Genomic DNA, 20,988 nt, shown 5'->3' on the forward strand with positions numbered 1-20,988 from the left:
TTCGTCTGTAACTAATGCGATCGTCGCTTGAAAACTGAAGTATTTTCCACTCTCGTTTATCTAATGTTGATTTTTGACGGACACACTTCATTTGCGACGCTTCTTCCAGTTTAATTGGAGAAAATCGAAAAATCAGTCTCCCCTTTATAGATAGCCCTGGTAGCTCCCTCCACGCACAACTCTTTTTTGTGCAACGGCATGAGCAGCAAATGTGGGGTGAAGATTTTTTTAGAACTAGTTACACCAAGCTGCTGCTGCTGCTGCTGGCTGTACCTCCGAAATAACGTCAATAATAGAGGAAGCTGGGATGAGAGAGTGTGTGGCTGAGCAGAATGTGTTTGTCATGTGCGGGACCGAATCGTGGGAAATAAACATCTTTACATCTGTATCAAAGGCTTTGCACAATGAATTAGCAGCCGAATCATCCCCCTTGCCTTCCGCCAGCTCATTTACTTTGTATCAAGTCGAAGAGACGTTCAGAAACGATGGATTTGTGCAGGAACTAACGCTTTAGTGACTAAAAACGGTTGGTCTGGAAAGGGGAAAATCTGTGCTCTTTCTTTGTGCGTTGATTTTTATCTAAAGCACATGGTGTCCAAAATCTGTGCAGCTCTAAAAATATTATTGCTTTGACAAAATCTGAGAATGGGTTGTCTATATAGCTGCATCCATTTATTTGATTTTATGGAGTATAATAAAATTGCAAGAATAAAAAACTGGAATTTTATTCATTTTTAATTATTTCCTTGTAAATAGAAATTTCAAATTTGGCTTCTTTTTAATTTTCCATTATTAATAATGTAAAAAAATTCCTATTTCACATCTGGATTTTTTTATTTAATGTCTAAAAATTTCTGTGCCGGTCTAGTCTTCATTCTTTAATTTCCTTGAGAATAACAATAGTATTTAAGCTAAAAAAATTAGTCTAGATTTTTGCTTTTGAATATTTTCCTATAAAAAAAGATGAAATATAGTGAAACCCGCGACAAGCGTGTCTCGTAAACATGTGTCTGTCAACGAAAATGTTTCCCATCCAATTTTAGTTGACCATAGCAGGGGAGACGAAAAATGTAATAAAGTAAACCCTTCGTAAAAAGTCACATATCACTCCTGCGCGATTGAGGACTGAGAGTGCAAATTCTGTGATAAATCAATCAACTTGTACCATTCTCTTCAATGTTTTAAGAAAAATTTGACTCTGTCAAAAGCCGCGAGAGCAAAAACGAACAGAGAACTTCCTTATTATTATTTTTTCTGTCGGACACCTTTGGTGTTTAATAAAGATCGTTAAAAATGTACACAAAGATGGTTTAAATTCCTTTTTAGCAGGAAATTACCACAAACCCTAATATTTTGCTTTTATTAAATAAATAATTTTAATTATCTGGCCACATCTAACTAATATGGATTTTGTAAATCTAGAAAGAGTGAAAACTCGCTATTTTAAAAAAGTGCTTGGAATTTCTAAATATAATATATCTCGTTATGTTTATGAATTGATTGCGAAAGACTCTAATTTATATGTAACTTGTTAAACAGTTACCTAGCTTGTAATTTGTAGTTTCTTGAATATTAATAGCAGTTGCACTTGTAATTGAAAATCTGATACTTGTAAGGAAGAGACATTAAAACACCTCTGTATTGCTTGGTGACTAAGTCCCTACCCCTTTATTCACCTTCTGACGCCTGCTCTCTCCAGGCGCCTTATAAGCGCGCTCATTGTTTAAATCTTTACACAGGAACATAACATAACTGACTTAAAAGTTAGATTTAATCTACCAGAGACTGATGTGTAAATAACGTTCTGTGAAGAAAAGAAAACAAATAGACTGTTAATTTGCTCTGAATTTTATGAGACTGAAACTATGATTAATGACAACTGGCGTGGCCCTGATTTTCCTGATAGACACATTTTTGCATGATTTGCTTGTCATGGCTATCACTATATTTTCTGTAATAATGTAACGTTTCACTATGAGCCTAATTATGATTGTAGATGTAAGTTCTGTGGCGAGACTTGTGAAAAAAGTGTACAGCAAGGAAACTTACTTTGAGAGAAGCAGCGAAACTGGGTAAAAATTGATTAACCTTTAGATATAGAGTGTCGCACGCATATTTTGCGTTTAATAAACCATTAATTGATAATTTTAATTTTAATTAGACCCTCATAAATATTTTAATGTAGCAATTATGAAGGGAACAATTTTACAGTTCTAATAAGAGTACAAAATAAAACAGATTTAATTTGACCCGTTGCCGGTGTTGATGGAATTGCCACACAAATCGATCCAGTTACAAAAGACCTCGGCCAGGCGCAGAAAAGGCGCCGTTTTTGCATCGCCCTTGCCCGCGCCTGAAGGCCGTCGACGCCGAAGCCGCGAAGAGAGCAAAAGTCGCGACTCTACGCTAGACTCCGCGTGCTTGATTATTGCTGATTAGCCAACATACGTACGCAGCATCCGAAAATAATTTATTCACGACACTTGAAATAGCCGCGTGTTAATTTTCCTCTCTTGCAAACGCCGTGCGCGGACTCTTCTCTCCTTCTCTCCTTTTTTTTATTTTTCACGCCGGCTGCTGAGATGCCGGGCCGATGATAGCCTTGTTATTTCACCGAGTTGATGACTCGCCATAATAAAAGACATCACGCATTCGCGTCCGAGCAAATAAAAATTTCATGGTCAAATATTCGCGCTTGTTCGCCTAATCTCACACCTTTTTCTCCTTTAGCAGCCATGTGAAATTTTTCTCTAGGCCTCATCAACGAACGAGTCGAGATTCCTCCGCTGCCACACACAATTTTTAGCATGCTAATGAAGCTGAAATAGAAGAAAATTTGCATTCTTTTAAAGGAAGAAAAGCTACAAGTTTAGCAAAGCCAAAATTTTGCTTTATAGGAACAAGAAATTGTCTTTTTTTATACTTAGACGTTGTGAGCTTTGGTATTTTTCTTTAAATTTTTTTAAATATTTTCTTAAAGGCCTGTATTATTTTTATCAGACGTTGTATCAGAATAATTTCAATTGTAGGTTCTAGGAAATGAAATAAAAAATTACAACTTAATCATGCTCATCTTTATTGAATTCATCCTTTCATAAAAAATCACTTATTCATACATGTTGAGTGCGATTTTACATCGGGCGAAACTCAAACCGGATCTGTACACAGAACATAACAGCATTGTTTCATATAACTTAAAAACACCTGAGTTGCAGAAATGTCTTGAGTACAGGAGTCGAGCTTCTTTAAATTAAAGTTTACAACCAATTGATAATTGAGAGATAATTTGAGTGTAGTTCTACAACCCTTTGAGTCCGGATTTTCAGTCACTCTGCACAAAAGTATTCATTCTGGAAAAAAGGGGAGCGATTCAAACCGCATTATCAAAGTTGTCGTAATTTATTGCTTATACATCGTGTTGTCTTTAAAATTTTGAACTCCTATTTTTGTGTGTGTTTGTGATTTAAGCATACAAGGGAGAGGTAGTAGATTTCCATTTTAAATTTTTACAATCGCTTACATATCTTGAGATTTCGTGTTTGTTATCGCTTAACTAGAATGTGTGTTTTTTGTGTTGAGGTGTGAGTGTGGTTTGTACTCCTTCCGCTGATAGAGGAGCCTGATTCCTTTTTCGTTACGATTGCGAGGAACTTTTCTCTCGAAGCACTCTGTGCAATGGTGCTTTTCTCGAGCGCAGGTATGTGGTGTGTGAGTGAGTGTGTGTGTGTTCTGTTTAAAAAGCTCCCCGTGCATTTTGTCAACACGTATTTAACGACATGATTCTCTCCTTAAGTATTAAGTATATTCTCTTCAACATTATTTACAGCAAATATTATGATTAATTAATCATTCAATTGTAACATAGCAGCACATCAATTCAGATGTTTTTGCTCATGCATTCAGTTTGCCCACACATGCATTGCAACACACTCGCAATTCGAGCTTAAACGAAAAAGTTTGACAACGTCAGATCGCCTCGCCACGGTTGAACCGATTTTCTAGTCTCATTATTCGAGTGGGGAGGCGACCATGCGGGAAATTCCTGCGCTAAAAGGTTTCGCTTGAGGCGAACTGAAACCAGGGAGCAAAAAGATGTTACAACTGCGGCAGCCCTAGGCCCGATTTTGATATACACTTCTTTGTAGTTTGTAAATACGATTTGTTAAATTAATTCAAAGCTGTACATAGGAAATCCCTGATTATGGTTTCTGTGTAATATCGTGTACATTTTGCGCCCGATATAAATTTATTTTTCGTTGCTAAAATCGCGACATCAGGAGTTGTGAGAAAATGAGTAAAAATCACAACGGGACAAGGACAACCCCAATTGAGTGTGTGATTCGCGCGCGTGAGGTAGTGCTTTGTCAGTGATTGATTATACCATATTAAACTGTGTTTTAAATCATTAAAACGCTCCGTCTCGAACTAAAAGGTAGAATACTATACAATTTTTGTTTAGCTTAATATATGATATACACAGGGGGAATGTAACAGGATAAAAATTGCTCATCTCTCTATCTATTGATATGCAACAAATAAATCATTGATATATCATATTCAGTCTTTAATTAATCAAAAGAATGAAACCATTAACTGGGATATGTTCGAGGAAATTATTACTTGCGTTGATATATACTCTTCAAATATCGCGGAGAGGTAAAAGGGAATAGGTTTTGAGCTTGCATTGTTTGAGTAAATTCGACAGGCGTGAGGATGAGAAAATTTTAACGCTCTTCAGAAGCTGCTGCTTTTTGTTTGCTTTTAAAGTCAACGTGTGACTGTAAAAAGTGCCAAAAAATACACGATTTGACTTTGCGGGTTCCCATCAAATGGCCTTATAGTGTTTGTTAGTGAATTATTGAAATCAATAGAGCTAGGTACAGGCGCGCTCAAAATTTGATATATAAATATATAAAAAAAGGATTAAAAGGACCGTTCCGTGTTCTTTTTTTTCTTCATGTAAAATTATGAGCAAAAGAGATCAGAACAGAGCAGAAAAATGCAAATTCTCGCGTACAGGATATAATCTGTCTTTAAACTATATTTAAAAGCAATTAAATCTACAATGCAAGGGACACGATTGTACGCATCGACAATAAAACTAAATCTAAAGGAATAGTGGGTAAAAAACCATGTTGGCACCTCGAATTCATGTCATTAGTCCACTCCGAACTGGATATGGCGAGTTATTTACAGTTCATTCCTATAATCGATCCAATCTACGCACTCCCAGCGGTGAGGGGAACTACCTGGTGTTGGAGGGGAGGGTCACTCGGTGTTGTTATTCATTGAAACGCCCTTGGGCTTCTTGCCGCGGCGCGATTCGGTGAAGTGGGTGGCGCTGTGCTTCAGCATGTGGTCCTTGCGGATGAATCCCTTTCCGCAGGTATTGCACGTATACGGTTTCTCGCCGCTGTGCAGGCATTCGTGGCGGCGCAGGTCTGTCTTGTGGTTGAACTGCTTCGGACACAGGTGGCATTTGTGCGGCTTGTCCCCTTTGTGCTTTTCGCTGTGCTCAAACAGTATACTGGCCGTATCGAAGCGTTTGCCGCACTTGGTGCACTTGTACGGTTTTTCGCCGTCGTGGAAACTCTTGTTGTGCTGCGTTAGGTAGCAAGCCCTGTTGAAATCCTTGTCGCACAACTCGCACCGGTGTTTTTCGCCTGAGCTGGCCAAGGGAGGTCTTCCACGGCCGCGGCCGCGACCCCTGCCCCTGGACGGCATGCTCTGCCCCCGGCTTCGCAGCATCTGGTCGTCCACCGTGGACGTGGGACACGGCGACGGCGTGCTGGCCGTCAACGGGGAGGACATTTGCTGGTCGCTCACAGAGTCATGGCTGTTGTCCGAAGTGTTGGTGTAGGGCAAGGAACTATTCCAGCTGTCCCCCGTGGCCGTCTGCGGCTGCGTGAAGTCGTACTGGCTGAAATGGCGCGCGAAGCTGGGCAGAGGAACCAGCTGGTTTGCTGTGCCCGTGGTGTACCAGTTGTCAGACGCGTCACTGCCAGTGGGGACATTGTCGCCATTGTAGAATCCTTGATTGTACCAGTGATTCTGGTTAGTAGTAGAAGGAGCTGTAAGCGGCGCCGCCACCATACTGCTGGCTATACCTGGCTGGCTGTACTGCGGGACCTGCTGCGTCAGTCCATCCGGAGGAGGATGCCGAGGGTATAGCGCCTCCATGGGCATTGCCGGCAGGTGGCAATTGTTGCCTTGCGGATGCGGATGGTGGTTGCTGGTAGAAGTTACCGTATTGTTGTTGATGTTGTTGTTGTTGTTGGAGCTGCGGCTGTTGTTGTTGGTGATGCTGTGGCTGTTGGTGGTGGGGGAGTTGCGGTTGGGGTGGTTGTTGCTGTTGCAGTGATTGGTAGTACTGCTGAGCGGCGTAAAAGTGTGGCTGCTGTGGGGTGGCGGGTGCGGGGAGTTGCTGGAGCTGTGGCTGGAGCTGTGGCTGGGGCTGGGGGTTGGCGGGAGGTGCAGGCCTCCAGGAGTTGAAAGCTCCAGTGCCGCCGACGCTGGAGACTCCAAGAGACCTGCCTCCCTGTTTGGGGGACTGCTTGCGTTCGATTGAGGGTGTACGGGGGGCAGCATGTTGGGAGTGTTGTCGTCGCTGCGCGAGGACGACTCTTCGCCCAGGCTCGGCACTGGCGAGGAGGTGTTGCCCGTCGACGTGGTCGAGTCGTTAGTTGTGCTGTTGTGGTGCGCGGGGGGCTGCGGCCGGTTGGTTACGCCCTCCCTCAGCGGGTCCCCGCCACTCTGCTTGATGGCGTTCTTGTGCAACGTCGTGTTGTAGTGCCGCTTGAGGTGGCCGCTGCTAGTGAACCACTTGTTGCACGCCGGACAGTTGTACGTCTTCGGACGGCGGGCCTCGTTCGACTTCCACGACTGGTTGCCCCCCGACGGGGGCTGCTGCACCCCGCCCCCGCTCGGCGGTGGTGGTTGTTGGTGAGGCGTGATCTGCGGCACCTGCGGCTGCATCGGCAAGGGTGGGTGCGCCTGGGGGTGCAGGTACGCTGGCACCAGGTCCATCATGGTTGGGGCCGGCGGCTGGTGGTAGCCCATCATGTTCGGTGGCTGCATCGGGTGGTGGGGGGCGTATTCAGCCATGTTGCCGCCGTTCATCCGGCTATTGGGCTGCCGAGCGTCCTGGTTGTAGCCGAACATCGTGTCAGGTGCGAACTCTGACTTCATCCGCCGCTTCTCCGCCTCCATTTGCTGCTGGTAGATTAGCACCTTGTGCGAGTCTAGGTCCAGGATTTCCGAAGACTCCTTGTTGACGCGTGGCGGCATTGGTGGCTGCTGTGCCGCGCTATCTAAGAACTGCTCGTCTAAAGAGGCGGAGGAGCCAGGCGACACGTTCTCCTCGCCCTGCGGCGCCAGCCGTTGCGGCTGTTGTTGTTGCAGAGCTAGCGAGCACTTGTGCGCCATCATGGCGTGCGGGGGGACCGTTAAGCCGCAATCCCAGCATCCCTCGTTCATCATTTCGGCGGCGTGCCGCTGCAGCGGCTGCTGGTGCTGCATACTGGTGTTGTTGTAAGGCATGAAGCGCTGTATGCCCCCGCTAGCAGTAGCATCGCGCATAGGGCCCCCGCCGTTGGTGTACTCACTGGTGAACGGCGTAGAAGACGTTGGCTCCTCCATGTAGAAGCCGTTGGTATTATTGCCCGGCGAACGCATTGTGTTGGTCGTCGAAGACGCCACTGCTTGCATTGAGGAAGGAGAACCTGAAACAAACAAGTGAATAATGTTAAATTTGCCCCAAGCAAAAATACAAAATTAAAAAAAGGAAGAAAATTCAGGCGCTCTTCTCTTAAAGGCCCACTTTGACGAAAATTTTGAGCACACGAATCGATTCCTGAGGGTCGAATTAGGTAAATTTGATATTTTTATCGACCAAAAAGTTCAGCGTGACGTGCGTAGCACTCGCGGAACCTATTTTTGCCGCCAAATAATATGAACCTTTTTTGCGCGAACTACGCATGCGTCAGACCTGGTGGGGCGGCCGGCCAGCCGACGCAGATGGAGAGGGGGAAATAAATGTGTTTCGCATCTTGTCAGCAGGCGAGCGGCGAGAGAAAATAATGTGCGTTGGCTGGCCGGCCGCCCCACCAGATCTGACGCATGCGTAGTTCGCGCACAAAAGGTTCATATTATTTGGCGGCAAAAAAAGTTTCCGCGAATGCTACGCACGTCACGCTGAACTTTTTGGTCGGAAAAATATCAAATTTACCTAATTCGACCCTCAGGAATCGATTCGTGTGCTCAAAATTTTCGTCAAAGTGGGCCTTTAAAATTCGAGAAGTTTATTTAGTCCTCAAATATTTTTTTTACTCTCGGAATAAACAAATGTTGGTATTAAATTTTGCGGGACATATTTTTTCTAGCTGCGTCCCCACGAAATAAAATTATGTATTTCAATAAAAATAATTAACAGCGCGCATTTAATATCAACTATACACGGAATTCGTTTCATCTAAGGCAATAAGTTAGTTGATTGATATTAAAAAAATCAGAATATTTTAAGTATTGTGAGCAGTATAGACCCGTTGCGTTCGTAAAAAGGCCCTATTTGTATGATACCGTGCAAAAGTTACGGATAATTGAGGCTTAATTAACCCCCGGTCTACTTCAACGAGCAAACTAATCAATTCGGTTAAAAATTTATTTGAAGATGAATAAACTCTAAGCTACTCTCATTTGGCGAAGAATAAAATGCGAAAAGAATTAAAATTGAAATAATGGCAAAAAAATATAATATCAAGCGCTCTCTTTCTGTGTGTTTAACTGTTTTGGTCGCACAGAGACCTCGTCAGCAAAACCAAATTCAACACCAGGTGCAAGAATTTTTGAATCACCGGCTTGAATGCAGCACAATCAATTAGGGAAGGGTTACCAAAATTCTATGAGAAATACCAACATTCGTTCTTCCTGCCTCAAAACTCCTAAAAATAACAATCTCAAAATCCTAACGAAGCTCTGATCAATGAGATTCTATGAAGGGAAATTCCCCAGGTGTGCCTGAAGTAGGGGCAGCGAACTGCAGCTTAATGAAAAAGTATTGGACGATTGGACAAGAGCGAATTCCACGACAGGAAATGAAAACAGAAAACAAGAATTCCTGCTTTTTCGTGGAATTCCGGCAGAACAGGAAACTATTTTTCAGGAACTGGACACGACAGGAATTTTGCTTCAAAACAATTCCATTCTTGATCTTTTATATCAAATATATCTCATTTATAGACAACACAACTATTCATTTTGATACTGCTTAACAACGCTTAATTTCTTACGTGTAAATAAATATTTAGGCTAAAAATTATCCACAATTTTTTTTAAAAAAGCACAACTCTTTAATTATAGTCAGTGGTGTTTGAACCAACAAGCATTTGACCAAAACAATCTACGGTATATAAAAAAATAACATTTTTTCGTGATTTTTTTGCAATTTATTCATTTTAGGAATTTTTTGAAATCCATTCTTGGATATTATATTCTGTGCGGGTGCGCATAGTATTTTTTCCGTTTAGTTCATAATGGGGAATTGGATGAATTATAGGAATTATATACAGACACCAACAGACACAATTCAAAAACTTTGAAAATCTGTCAAAATGGAAGTTTCAAATAATTAAAAGCAAACCAAAAATAGATATAAAAATTATAAAAGATGAATCTATAAAATGGAATTCAAATTTAAGAAGAAAAAACAGGAATAGGACCAGACCGGAAATCCAAATTTGGAACAGGACAGGACAGGAAATTTTTCCCAGAACAGGACAGGACAGAAACAGAAAAACCTTTCTTGAATACGCTCTATTTAAACATCAAAATTCCATGAAAACATTTATAACAGCAACAGTGTGAATTTGTGGCTGAAGAGTACATTTTTTGTAAATATATTCACCCACTAAATTTTTATAAATGGGAGCACTCTTAATATTAAGCTAAAATAATCAAATTCATTTTTTTATAAAGTCATTTGAAAAAATCACCCTCATTTTACTAATTTTGTATGAGTGTAAATATGATCACATTTTAACTAATTTTTAACGTTGAAATAAAAATATTTAAGAAAACAAAAGTGTTGAATTTGGTCTCATCTTTCAGTCACTTAAGTAAAAATCGTTAAAATTACACACGCTTTAAGACAAAAAAAAAATGACGCCGCGCGAAACGAATAATTGAACTGACGTTTTCACGTGCCAAAATAGTTACATTTTTTAGTTGGTTTATAAAAGGAGAATTTACTAGGTACTTTGAGAGTAAATAAAAATAAATGACTGCTCGAACTATTTTAAAAGGTCATGGTTGAATCAGAGTTTATGTTCGAATTTTGTTTTAATAAAAATAAATAAAACGTCTGCCCTAGCTAAGCCAACCTTTGATAGTGGGAAGAGAACTGAATGGATAACAGAATAATTCCCATTCCCAATAGGATTGTCTACCTGCGTGAAATATATTATGATGCGTGGAAAAATTCGTCCGTTCGTGACATCTCTTGCAATATTCAAAATTTGACAAAACATTCGAGTCATACTCCCAATGTATTCTCTTTCGTTTTCAGGGTTCCGAATTTTCCCCACCCGGGTTTTATCGGGTTTAACCAGGCTAAAAAACCCAATAAAACCCACTATTTTACTCAAGGCTCCAGTATTTTTAGTATCATTATTAAAAAATGCTGGAAAATAAAAAAAAAAACAATCGTTTTTGGCTATTTTAAACGCTAAAAAGGTGTTGCATTTTTGCCGATTGAAAAATTGGCTAGTCTCGGGGTATGAGGATTAAACTTCTTCGATTCTTGAAAAAATGCAGTGAATAGCAAATTTTAAAAACCCAGAAAAATCCAAAAAACCCATATTACCCCCCAATAAAGCCCAGGTGGGTCGGGCAAAATGTAAAAAACGGGTTTTTCGGAACCCTAATCGTTTTTCTGCATTTGTTTAATCAAATGTTAGGTTCACTGAAGGGTCTGCTTTCACTTTAACGTGCCTTCCAAATTCCAAAATTATTTAAAATGCTTTTGAGAAAAAAACCCACATCATTTTAACTTATTATTTTGATTAGGTATTTTCACGCTTTTTTATACCTCGCTCTTTCAACTAAAATATTGTGAGTGTCTTCCGAAACAGTCGCCGGTAATTCTCTTTTAAACTTGCTCGATTTGTAACGTTTTTTTCTTGCGATAGAAATTATATAAAAACATAATGTGGAATTTTTAACCAAGTAAGAAAGGTGACTGTACCTTCAGATTGCGGTGAGTATCTGTTCAGTGGCGACGGATGTTGCTCGTCGACACAACTCTGGAGGCGGCCCTTGGCGTGCTCGATGATGCTGTTGTTGTTGTGCTCATCGTGCGGTGGCAGCGGCGATGCTTGGAGGTGGTGCTGTTGGTGGTGCTGCGCCGGTATCCACTTAGCCGGCAGGTTCTCTTTATGCTGGTAGCGCAGGTGGATTTGATACGAGGTAATCGTATCTAAATGGAGATCGCATTTTTCGCAAATGATCTTCTCCGCGGAGGCCATGTCACGTGTGCTGGAGCTCCTGTTCTGGCCAGGAGCCTCCGCTGCCGAGCATTCTGCACTCTCCGACTAAGTCCGTTCAGCACTTCTTGCCTCTTCTCAGGTGAACAACAACACACGTGTGGCTTCGCGAGAGGATGCGCTTCGACTGCTGCACCTTAGGCCCGACCGAGAGGTACTAGTGCGGCTGCTGCTGGAGAGCGCGCCGACTGATCCTCGCCCCTCCTTCTCAGAGAGAGAGAGAAAAAGGACCAGCCAATGTATCAGCGCCCCCAGAACATACACGCACGCTCCTTCTCCCGCTCCTCTGGCCGCAGCCGGCCGGCCGGCCACGCTCGCTCTCTCTCCATCTGCCCTTCCATCCCTTTTAGCCCCTGCCTGAAATTCGCCCTGTGTTCTTTGAGTTTGGATAATGAGCTTTTTTGGCACTGCAATGCCCTCCATCATTCATCACCGTGCCAAAATTAGATGAATTATGCATGCTCCGAACTGGCTTGTTTTTCCGTCAATAACAATTTCACAATTTTTTTAAATCAAAAAATAAAAGAGAAAATCGTTAATTATAAAATAATACTTGGTTCATCATATCAACTGATTTCGTCTCTATTCCATAAATTCCCTTGCGGTTAAATAGGAATTTTAGATTAACTTTAAAACCTCAATTACAACAAAATAAATTTTGATGTTGACCTACAAATTAGGTGTATAACGATACGTTGTTAATTAAATAATGATTGTGATACCTAGGGTTGTGCAAAACCGATTATCGATTATTTTTTCTTTTGCCTGTATGATGTCGGGACTATCAAATGAGTACAAATCATCAATTTTTAAGCATTTTGGCAGATTTTAGAAATCGATTATTTTCGATTATTTCATCCCAACCGACTATTTTTCGATTATCTCCCACAAAAAAAGCGATTATTGTCTGATTTCTTAAAAAGGGGTTATTTTCCACTATATTTTGTCGAAAGCCACGCAATCCGCGAACGTGCAACAGTTTTTTAAGCATCAGAGAGGTTGCCAAAGCAAATTTTTTAAAGGAATCTTAAAAAACAGATAATTTTTAAGCAATGAATCATTTAAATATACAGTAGTTATAGCTTATATAGCTAAAATTTTAACATTAACAGCTCTACAGCTAGAACAAAATATTTTTAAATTTACCCAAAATTTTAGAAAAGCTTAAATTTTTTCCAAATTTGCGAGAAAATCAGCTATTAAGCTTGCATGTTAGTCATATTGCGAGTCTAATCAATATCTTGAAATCATAATTTATTTCACCAGAAGAGAAATTTAGATCATAAATCACATACCATTAATTGGACAGATCGTGACGGAAGGAATCAAAATCAAGCGAAAACTCTTTGACAAACTCTATAATTTTTCAAGCAGTTAGGCAATATCTGAACTTTAATTGTTTGACAGATCTGATTTCATTATTGCTCATTGTAGAAGTTGCTTAATTCCCAAAACAATTAACAAAATGAACAACTTGCCAAAGCCAACAATGCAAAAATATTGTAAGTTCTACTTAAACTTTTTCACTCAAACAATTATTTTTTTAAGTATTTTGACCCATTACTGCGACTTTAATTAAATTTTAACTGTCTAAAAATACTTCAACACGATCAAAACATTCCACAAGAGCTAATATTGATATACAAATTTTAAATGGTTTTCGGCAAAATGTTACACATTTTAATTTTTAATATCCTAAATGAACTTCTTTTGCTTTTCCAATTAAAAAATGTATAGATAGAAAAATATATAAATGTATACTATACTAAATTTAACACTTTCAAATTTATTATTATTCATTTTATTGGACACCATCGGTGTACAACTAAAGTCAATTACAATTTTATTTATTATAACGGAATGCTTTTGATAAAGTTAAAGGTTTTTTGACACAGTCTAGTAAATGGTACATACTAGAAAGCAAAGAATCACAATAAATACATTTACAATTAGCGGTGACTTCGAAATGAAAACATTTATGTGAACAGACGAGGAAATGATAGCCATGAAAAGAATGTCTAGTTAACATAGCCCTGCGTCTTTACAATTTGTATTAGTCCAATCCAAATTACACATAGCAGGGGTTTCAAAAAATTTTGGGTCAATAGATTGTCGTTTAACATTCATATTATTCAAAAACTTCTCATAGGCAATTGTAGAGGGAAGAGAGTATTCAGATTTAAGGTCATTAACAAAATAATCAGTCTGAACCAATTCATATAGACAAATCTGGATTTCATTCTCTTATCTACGCTGAGGGCTTTTTTTAAAGAATCTAGATTTAGCACATTCCAACTTGTTAAGATCATTCAGAGATAAATGAGACCAAATTGCTTCTATACCTCTATAGCATACGAAGCTACAGGAGAAATTGCCAAGTTAAATAGCTTTTTTGCAGTGGAAATTGACGATTTTGAAAGGTTATTAATTTTAGATGTTGCAAAAATTGACGCTTTAACTCTCTTATCCAGATGATTTGAAAAGCAAGTTCCAGACGTTTGGAATGTCACGCCAAGATAGTTGACAGAGTTGGCAGATATAGCCAAATCGAGAAACAATGGGAGATAACAAATTGCCTACAATTTTCACTTTCAAATTTATGAATGAATTTATTATTAAACGCATATATGCGTGCGACACTAATCCTATACAATCAATTCTTACAATTCTTTGCTGCTGTTCTTAAACTAATTCTTTTTACTACACATTTCAAAATATGATATTTTTCACACTGTTCTCCACAAAATCTACATTTACAAATCTCCTGAGGTTCATAATGGTACATCTGAGTTGCACAGAACAAATAGTGGCAAATCCATGGCATGCAAATCGAGTAAATACATGTCTATCTTCAAAATTCGGCACCCTCCAATTCCCACTCATCATTGTTTGAGTTTCATAAAATGCATCACAAATCAAGCGTCTATTTTTTATAATCTTTATGCTAACAAACTTCTTATAATTATCAGTTTCAGAGAGATCATATTTCATTTTAAGATCTGTAGCAAAAAAGTTTAAGTCTTTGGCCACTAGTTCATAGACGTATCGCGATCTATTGTATTTAGAGATCCCCAGCACTTTCTTTAGGTACTGGGTTTTGACTCGCTCTAATGTTTCAAAATCATTAATAGTAAGATAATGCCAAATAACTTCTACGCCATAAGAGGCAGTAGGAGAAACTTTTAGGTCAAAAAGTTTAACTGCCGTTTCAATGGAAAGTTTATGCAAGTTTTTAATACTATAAGTTGCCATAACGGCTGCCCTTGCTCGCTTCTCCACATGCCTACCAAAGGATAATCCTGATACTTGAAACATAACACCCAAATAACAAAATTCTGGGACCAAAATCCCCATTCACACCTTCTAATACAATTTTCTCATTCAATGCATAACGACCTCGTCCCTTATTTCTAAATTTCATTGCCTTACATTTATCTAAGTTCAACTGAAGACTTCTACTTTGTAAGTATTCCTTTACAGCCACACATGCAATGCACAAATCACTCAGTGTCTCACTAGTCAGCACAATATCATCCGCAAATAAAATAGCTTTAAGTCCAGGAATATGATTAATTACCTCATTAATATCATTGATTGCAAGATTAAAAAGAAAAGGAGATAAGCAACCACCCTGACGTACTCCATTGGACTGCACAATTATTTCTGACTCAGTCACACCATCAACAATTCTTAAAAAATTTAAATCTAAAGAATGAGCGAGATATTTGAGATCTACTAGTGACATTTTATTTGACTCTACGATTTTTCTGAAAATTATAATTCTATCCACCGAATTAAAAGCTTTCTTCACGTCTAAAAACAGCGCAAACAATGGTTTTTCCTATCATGAACTGTGACATTTATTTCTTCAATGAGCTGCGTAACGCGTAACTGCTTGCATTGTAGACTTCCCTTTAACAAATCCAAATTGATTTGCCGGAATAATATCTATGAAAATCGAGTATAATCTATTATGCATGATTTTATCAATTAAATTATACAATGTATGGTTCAAACTAATTCCTCGGTACGAATTTAAGTCCTCAGAATTGCCTTTTCCTTTGTACAAGATTTTCAACGTTGAAAAACGCCAAGAATTAGGAAATGTACTATTCGTCACACACAGATTGATAAAAGAAGTAAGCTCAGGGAGTAAAAATTTTGCTAAGATTTTAAGATTATCATTATTCATACCATCAGGACCAGAAGCTTCGCCACGTTTCATTTTTTGAAGGGCAAGAATTAATTCTTCCTCCATGATGGAGAAAAACTCTACAAACCCTCGATAATTTTCCAGTAATGCTTCTAAATGTAATGAGTCCCCCTGATTAATTTTTTTCGTATTAAAAATTTGGTCATACGCAGATTCCCACTGATCGATTTGAATATTGTTATTACATTGGAACTGATTTGACAATTTTAATATTTTGTAACATTTATTATTATTTTCCGCCTCCTTCAAAATATTATTTTCAATTGTAATAAAATAATTCCTTTTACGTTCATAGCAAAATTTCCTAGCTCTGCGTGAACCCTAAGCAATGATTGTAATTGAGGCAAATTCTTAAGTTTAGCATCGTCAATGGCCCTATTTAAAGCAATTATACACTCACTTATTCTATAGCAGGCTGAGTTAAACCATGGTTCGCTCACTCTCGACCCGTTTAGTTTATTCTGATCTACCTCATTTAATAACTTAATCATAATTTCATAAAACCCATTAAAGTCCTTTATGTTTAGCGCTTTCTAATTCATTGAAATCATTTAAATTTAAATGTGACCAAATAGCTTCAAATAGCTATGAAAGAAGCCACTATACGCTTTGTTTTTAGACGTTAAGAACGCCGTTGACACCGTTGATGGAAAAATGATTTTTAGGAAAATTGTTGAATCAGGAAATGTTTCTAAAGAAAAATTTGACACTATGTCAAAAGCCGCGAAAGCAAAAACGAACAGAACTTCCTTATTATTATTTTTTCTGTCGGACACCTTTGGTGTTTAATAAAGATCGTTAAAAATGTACACAAAGATGGTTTAAATTCCTTTTTAGCAGGAAATTACCACAAACCCTAATATTTTGCTTTTATTAAATAAATAATTTTAATTATCTGGCCACATCTAACTAATATGGATTTTGTAAATCTAGAAAGAGTGAAAACTCGCTATTTTAAAAAAGGGATTGGAATTTCTAAGTATAATAGATCTCGTTATGTTTATGAATTGATTGCGAAAGACTCTAATTTATATGTAACTGACTTAAAAGTTAGATTTAATCTACCAGAGACTGATGTGTAAATAAAGTTCTGTGAAGAAAAGAAAACAAATAGACTGTTAATTTGCTCTGAATTTTTTGAGACTGAAACTATGATCAATGACAACTGGCGTGGCCCTGATTTTCCTGATAGACATATTTTTGCAAGATTTGCTTGTCATGGCTATCACTATATTTTCTGTAATAATGCAACGTTTCACTATGAGCCTAATTATGATTGTAGATGTAAGTTCTGTGGCGAGACTTGTGAAAAATATCATATCCAAAAGTGTACAGCAAGAAAACTTACTTTGAGAGAAGCAGCGAAAATGTGTAAAAATTGATAAACCTTTAGATGTAGAGTGTCGCACGCATATTTTGCGTTTAATAAACCATTAATTAATTAATTAATAGCTTCAATACCGTAGGATGCAACAGGCGAGATTGCTAAATTAAATAACTTTGAAGCCGTATCAATAGAGGACTTGCACAGATTTTTTATTTTTAATGTTGCGAAAATAGAGGCCTTAACCCTTCGATCAATATGTTGACTGAAACAAGTGCCAGATGCTTGAAAAGTTACGCCTAGATAGTTGACTGAGGGGGAAAATTTTAAGTTATTTTCAGATTGCCACGATTTTTCAATTATAATATATCTACCAAGACCTTCATTTCTAAATTTTATAATCTGACATTTATCCCAATTTAAATATAGAAGACATTTTGCCTAAGTAGGTTTTAATATCGTGAATGAGATCTTGGAAAACGAGCAAATTTTCACTATACAAAACAATATCGTCCGCGTACATTATTGCCTTAACATCAGGATAGTCTACTAGCAGATCCAAAAAAAAGAAATATTTTAATCATTTATGTCTATAACACATGCGGATAATATAGTCGGGCCTTAAGGAAATTCAGAATTCTGCAGATATTTCACAGATCTGTCTGGCTCTCGTCAATTTGTTGCTATATAGAAAAAGTCTCGCGAAATTCCGCTTGAAGCCGTTGTTGGTAGACATTAGCGGCGTGAGTAATGGCACAGAGTTCAGCTCCAGGTTAGAAAAGAGCCAAATTAAAACTAGAATGCTGCGTGTGTGTGTGTGCGAGCGTGCAGGCATACATATGTATACACATCGGCGTCTCGCGCATTATAATAACAAAAACACAAAACGCAATTTTTCAAGAGGCGAAACGCGCTTTGGAGAAATAGGAGCCGCTCAAAATGATCTCATCTATCTCTTCTGCAAAAGTCTCGAGATTACCATTGAACATCGCAGCCCAAGGTTAATTACGCGAGAGAGCAAAATTTGCTTTTAATTGCGCGTCGCCCATGCAGCCGCGCAGGAAAAGCGACTTTCCAGCTAAATTAATTCAAACCTAAAAAGGAAATTATAAATTAAATAAGTTTTCCTTCTTGAGTTGCCACAATTCGCACATCAGATCGGAGAAAGCCAAATTATTTCCTTGTTATTTGGCTTCCTCCTTATACTTCAAAATACGAGAGCGTCTCCGATTAATAATTATATGAAACGGAAATTCCAATGCAAACATTATAGGAAGCGTTTGAGGTTAAGCTGCGAGTCCGAGAATAGGACGAAATTCAGCGGGCCGAAATATATTTTCGTATATAAAATTTAATGCCCTGCTGGATTGATAATAGGCGCCGCCGCTGGTGTATTTTGTCTTATATAGTAAAATTCAGGATAACAACCCACGCCGATTATATGGCTCTGCTCATGGTGATGGGTTCCAGGAAAAGTTTCGATTGAAAGAATTAGGCGGAATTATCTGCGCGACTCTGCCGACCAACAGCACGTGCACCTTTGACGTTGGCGAGCAGGAGTGATTGCTATTTTCAGATAAAATCTGAGAGAGCGAGCAAGAGAGCGCAGCAGCTCGGAACCGATTTTCAAAATTCCAACTCGAATGGCGCAACGCCCTTTGCCGCCGAGAAATGTTTGTTTCAAATAAAAATTCCTCTGTCTTTAGCACTCGTTTCATTTGCATAGCCATCAGAGATAAAAATTTAATTGAACATAAATATTACTACAAAATTTTCGATTTTTTTTTTGCTCTTTTTATCCTTGTTTGAGGACCGGGAAGGGCGCGCACTGCACTAGCACGAATGCTGAAACGCCGGGTCCCAATAACACCGCGAACGGATAACATGGGCGCACCAGGCCGCACAGGGACCCAGCCCACTCAAGGGCCACTTGTCTTGCCTCCGTACCGAGGACTACATTGAAACGCTAGACATTTGTCCCGTGAAGCCAAATCACGCATGCTGGAAAGGTGCAAACCAGCAAGTAGCGACTCGGCGCTGGTGCGCCTCCCGGCCCGTTGAGCAATTTGAGCAATTCGAGTCTCTAAACTAGCCACCTTTTTGCCATCTGTGACATTAAGTAGCCAGTATTAGATCTCCGAACTGCTCAAATACCTCCCATTGCTTTGACACTCCTGAGAGTGCCTCAACAATGTGAGCCAACGGGCTGGTTTTCCGTGTCATAAAAGTGGAGTGATTATTTTTCTGTTCCTATTTATAGATTTCGATCCTTACTATGAACACTGACTAAATGAACAGTGCTTAGATGTTAAATTAAATTGCCTCATCTGTCCATGGGTTTTACTGTGGGGTGAGTACCTCCTATAAACCCTTAAGTTCATTAAGGGACTACTATTGAGAGGCTTTTAAGATGTTTTCGATTTTACAACAACTCCAAACAAATGATTCGTTATATGACATTTGGTATTGATAAAAAAATGTTTGTTTCCCATTTAAAGTGGAATGATACAGGGCAACAATTGAAAATTATTTGAATTGTTGGATGCCAGAAACAATTGATCGATAAACAATTTGCAATAGTAAAAAAGGACCTTCCTACAATAAAAATTCAAATTTTGCCAATTTTCTCCAAAATTTACTGTGCTTGAACATATTTTCTTGGCATATTCCGATTCCTCTCGTCAAATCTGTCCAATTGTGTATGCCACTTATTGGGGAAACTCTTGGTTTTGAAATTAAATCGGATTTCGAGTGAGGAGACAGCCATTACCATTTGAAAAGCACGCTAACTTTCCAGCCAATTTTCTCAAAAAATTGCAGTGCATCTTAAATCAATTTAGGCTTTAACTGAATCCTAAGGGATGAGTTTATGCATTGGCAACAACCATTTTCCACGATTTTGCAGTATCATTCCTCTTTAACCCATAAGAATAAACAAATTAAACTATTTTTATTATTCTCAGATACTCATAAAGTTGTTTGATGACTGGCGTGATTACGTTCTAAATTTTGCAACACACGTGTCTTTTGCTCTAAAATATCTCTGCGGGAATGAAGGAGTTAAATGATGAAGACCGATGAATTCAGATTGACGAATTTGGTTGGTGTACTGGTTTACGCAGCTGGAAATCCGATCGGACACTTAAAGAGGAATGATACTGCAAAAGCCTGGAAATATTTGTTGTCCCTTAGGATTCAGTTAAAGCCTAAATCGACCTGTTGGATGCCTATAGGGCATGCTACTCGCATCCTATTCATTAAGAGAATGCGACGGAGGTTCAAATTTAGGCGCAATGTCAAAAGGAAAAGATTTATCTATACGTAGACCTGAAGAGCGGGAAAAATTGATAAATGCGTGGACACATATTTTTCACTGAAACCTCTCTTTTTTCTCATTGTCCGAGCTGTCACACCTACCCGTTTTTGCCGTCAATGAAGGTATACAAAGAGGATTCAAGGTTACACTTTTGTCCATTACTGCACGCTCTAGGGCGGCAGAGATGAAATCGTAAATGAAAACCGAGGATTAGGATTATAGTGAGTATTGTAGTATTATAGTGAGTATAGTTGTAATCAAACCACGTGGTTTGGTATTTAATATTTTCACATAATATATAATGCGGAACCTTTATACCTGTCACGGACCCTTATAAGGGACTAATAATGCGGATCATTCTTGGGCATCCATGAGCTTTTGATTATGTGGATTGTGGTTGTTTCAGAATACACACACCACACACAGCGTTCTTATTAAGTTTTCTTGAGGAAGATCTACATAGCAAGTCGATTAATATCTGTTATTTTTTTAAAATCTCTCGGCTTAGTTATTTTATTTTTATTTGATAGGTTCATCTTTTTCGAGATAGCAAACAACGTACTCGTGAAAACTATCCGTGTCTTAAAATCATCACGTA

The 20,988-nt window shown here is 38.8% G+C and overlaps 1 protein-coding gene across 1 annotated transcript; it reads right to left on the reverse strand.

Annotated features, from left to right (window-relative positions):
• Positions 1-3,052: 3,052 nt before the first annotated feature.
• Positions 3,053-11,675, reverse strand: LOC135939917 (transcription factor Zelda-like). The gene is made up of 2 exons (XM_065484528.1): positions 11,240-11,675; positions 3,053-7,721 (listed from the first exon to the last, which is right to left on the reverse strand). Exons 1-2 carry the CDS (start codon positions 11,517-11,519, stop codon positions 5,269-5,271), a joined length of 2,733 nt encoding a protein of 910 aa, XP_065340600.1. The 5' UTR covers positions 11,520-11,675; the 3' UTR covers positions 3,053-5,268.
• Positions 11,676-20,988: the final 9,313 nt, after the last annotated feature.

This window comes from Cloeon dipterum, chromosome 3 (assembly GCF_949628265.1).
Source record: "Cloeon dipterum chromosome 3, ieCloDipt1.1, whole genome shotgun sequence".
Classification (NCBI taxonomy): domain Eukaryota; kingdom Metazoa; phylum Arthropoda; class Insecta; order Ephemeroptera; family Baetidae; genus Cloeon; species Cloeon dipterum.

Excerpts from the sequence above, each read along its gene's own strand:
- LOC135939917 (XM_065484528.1), bottom strand. The coding sequence starts at position 11,519 with ATGGCCTCCGCGGAGAAGATCATTTGCGAAAAATGCGATCTCCATTTA. Across the intron at positions 7,722-11,239 it reads ATACTCACCGCAATCTGAAG|GTTCTCCTTCCTCAATGCAA; the intron begins GTACAGTCACCT and ends TGTTTGTTTCAG.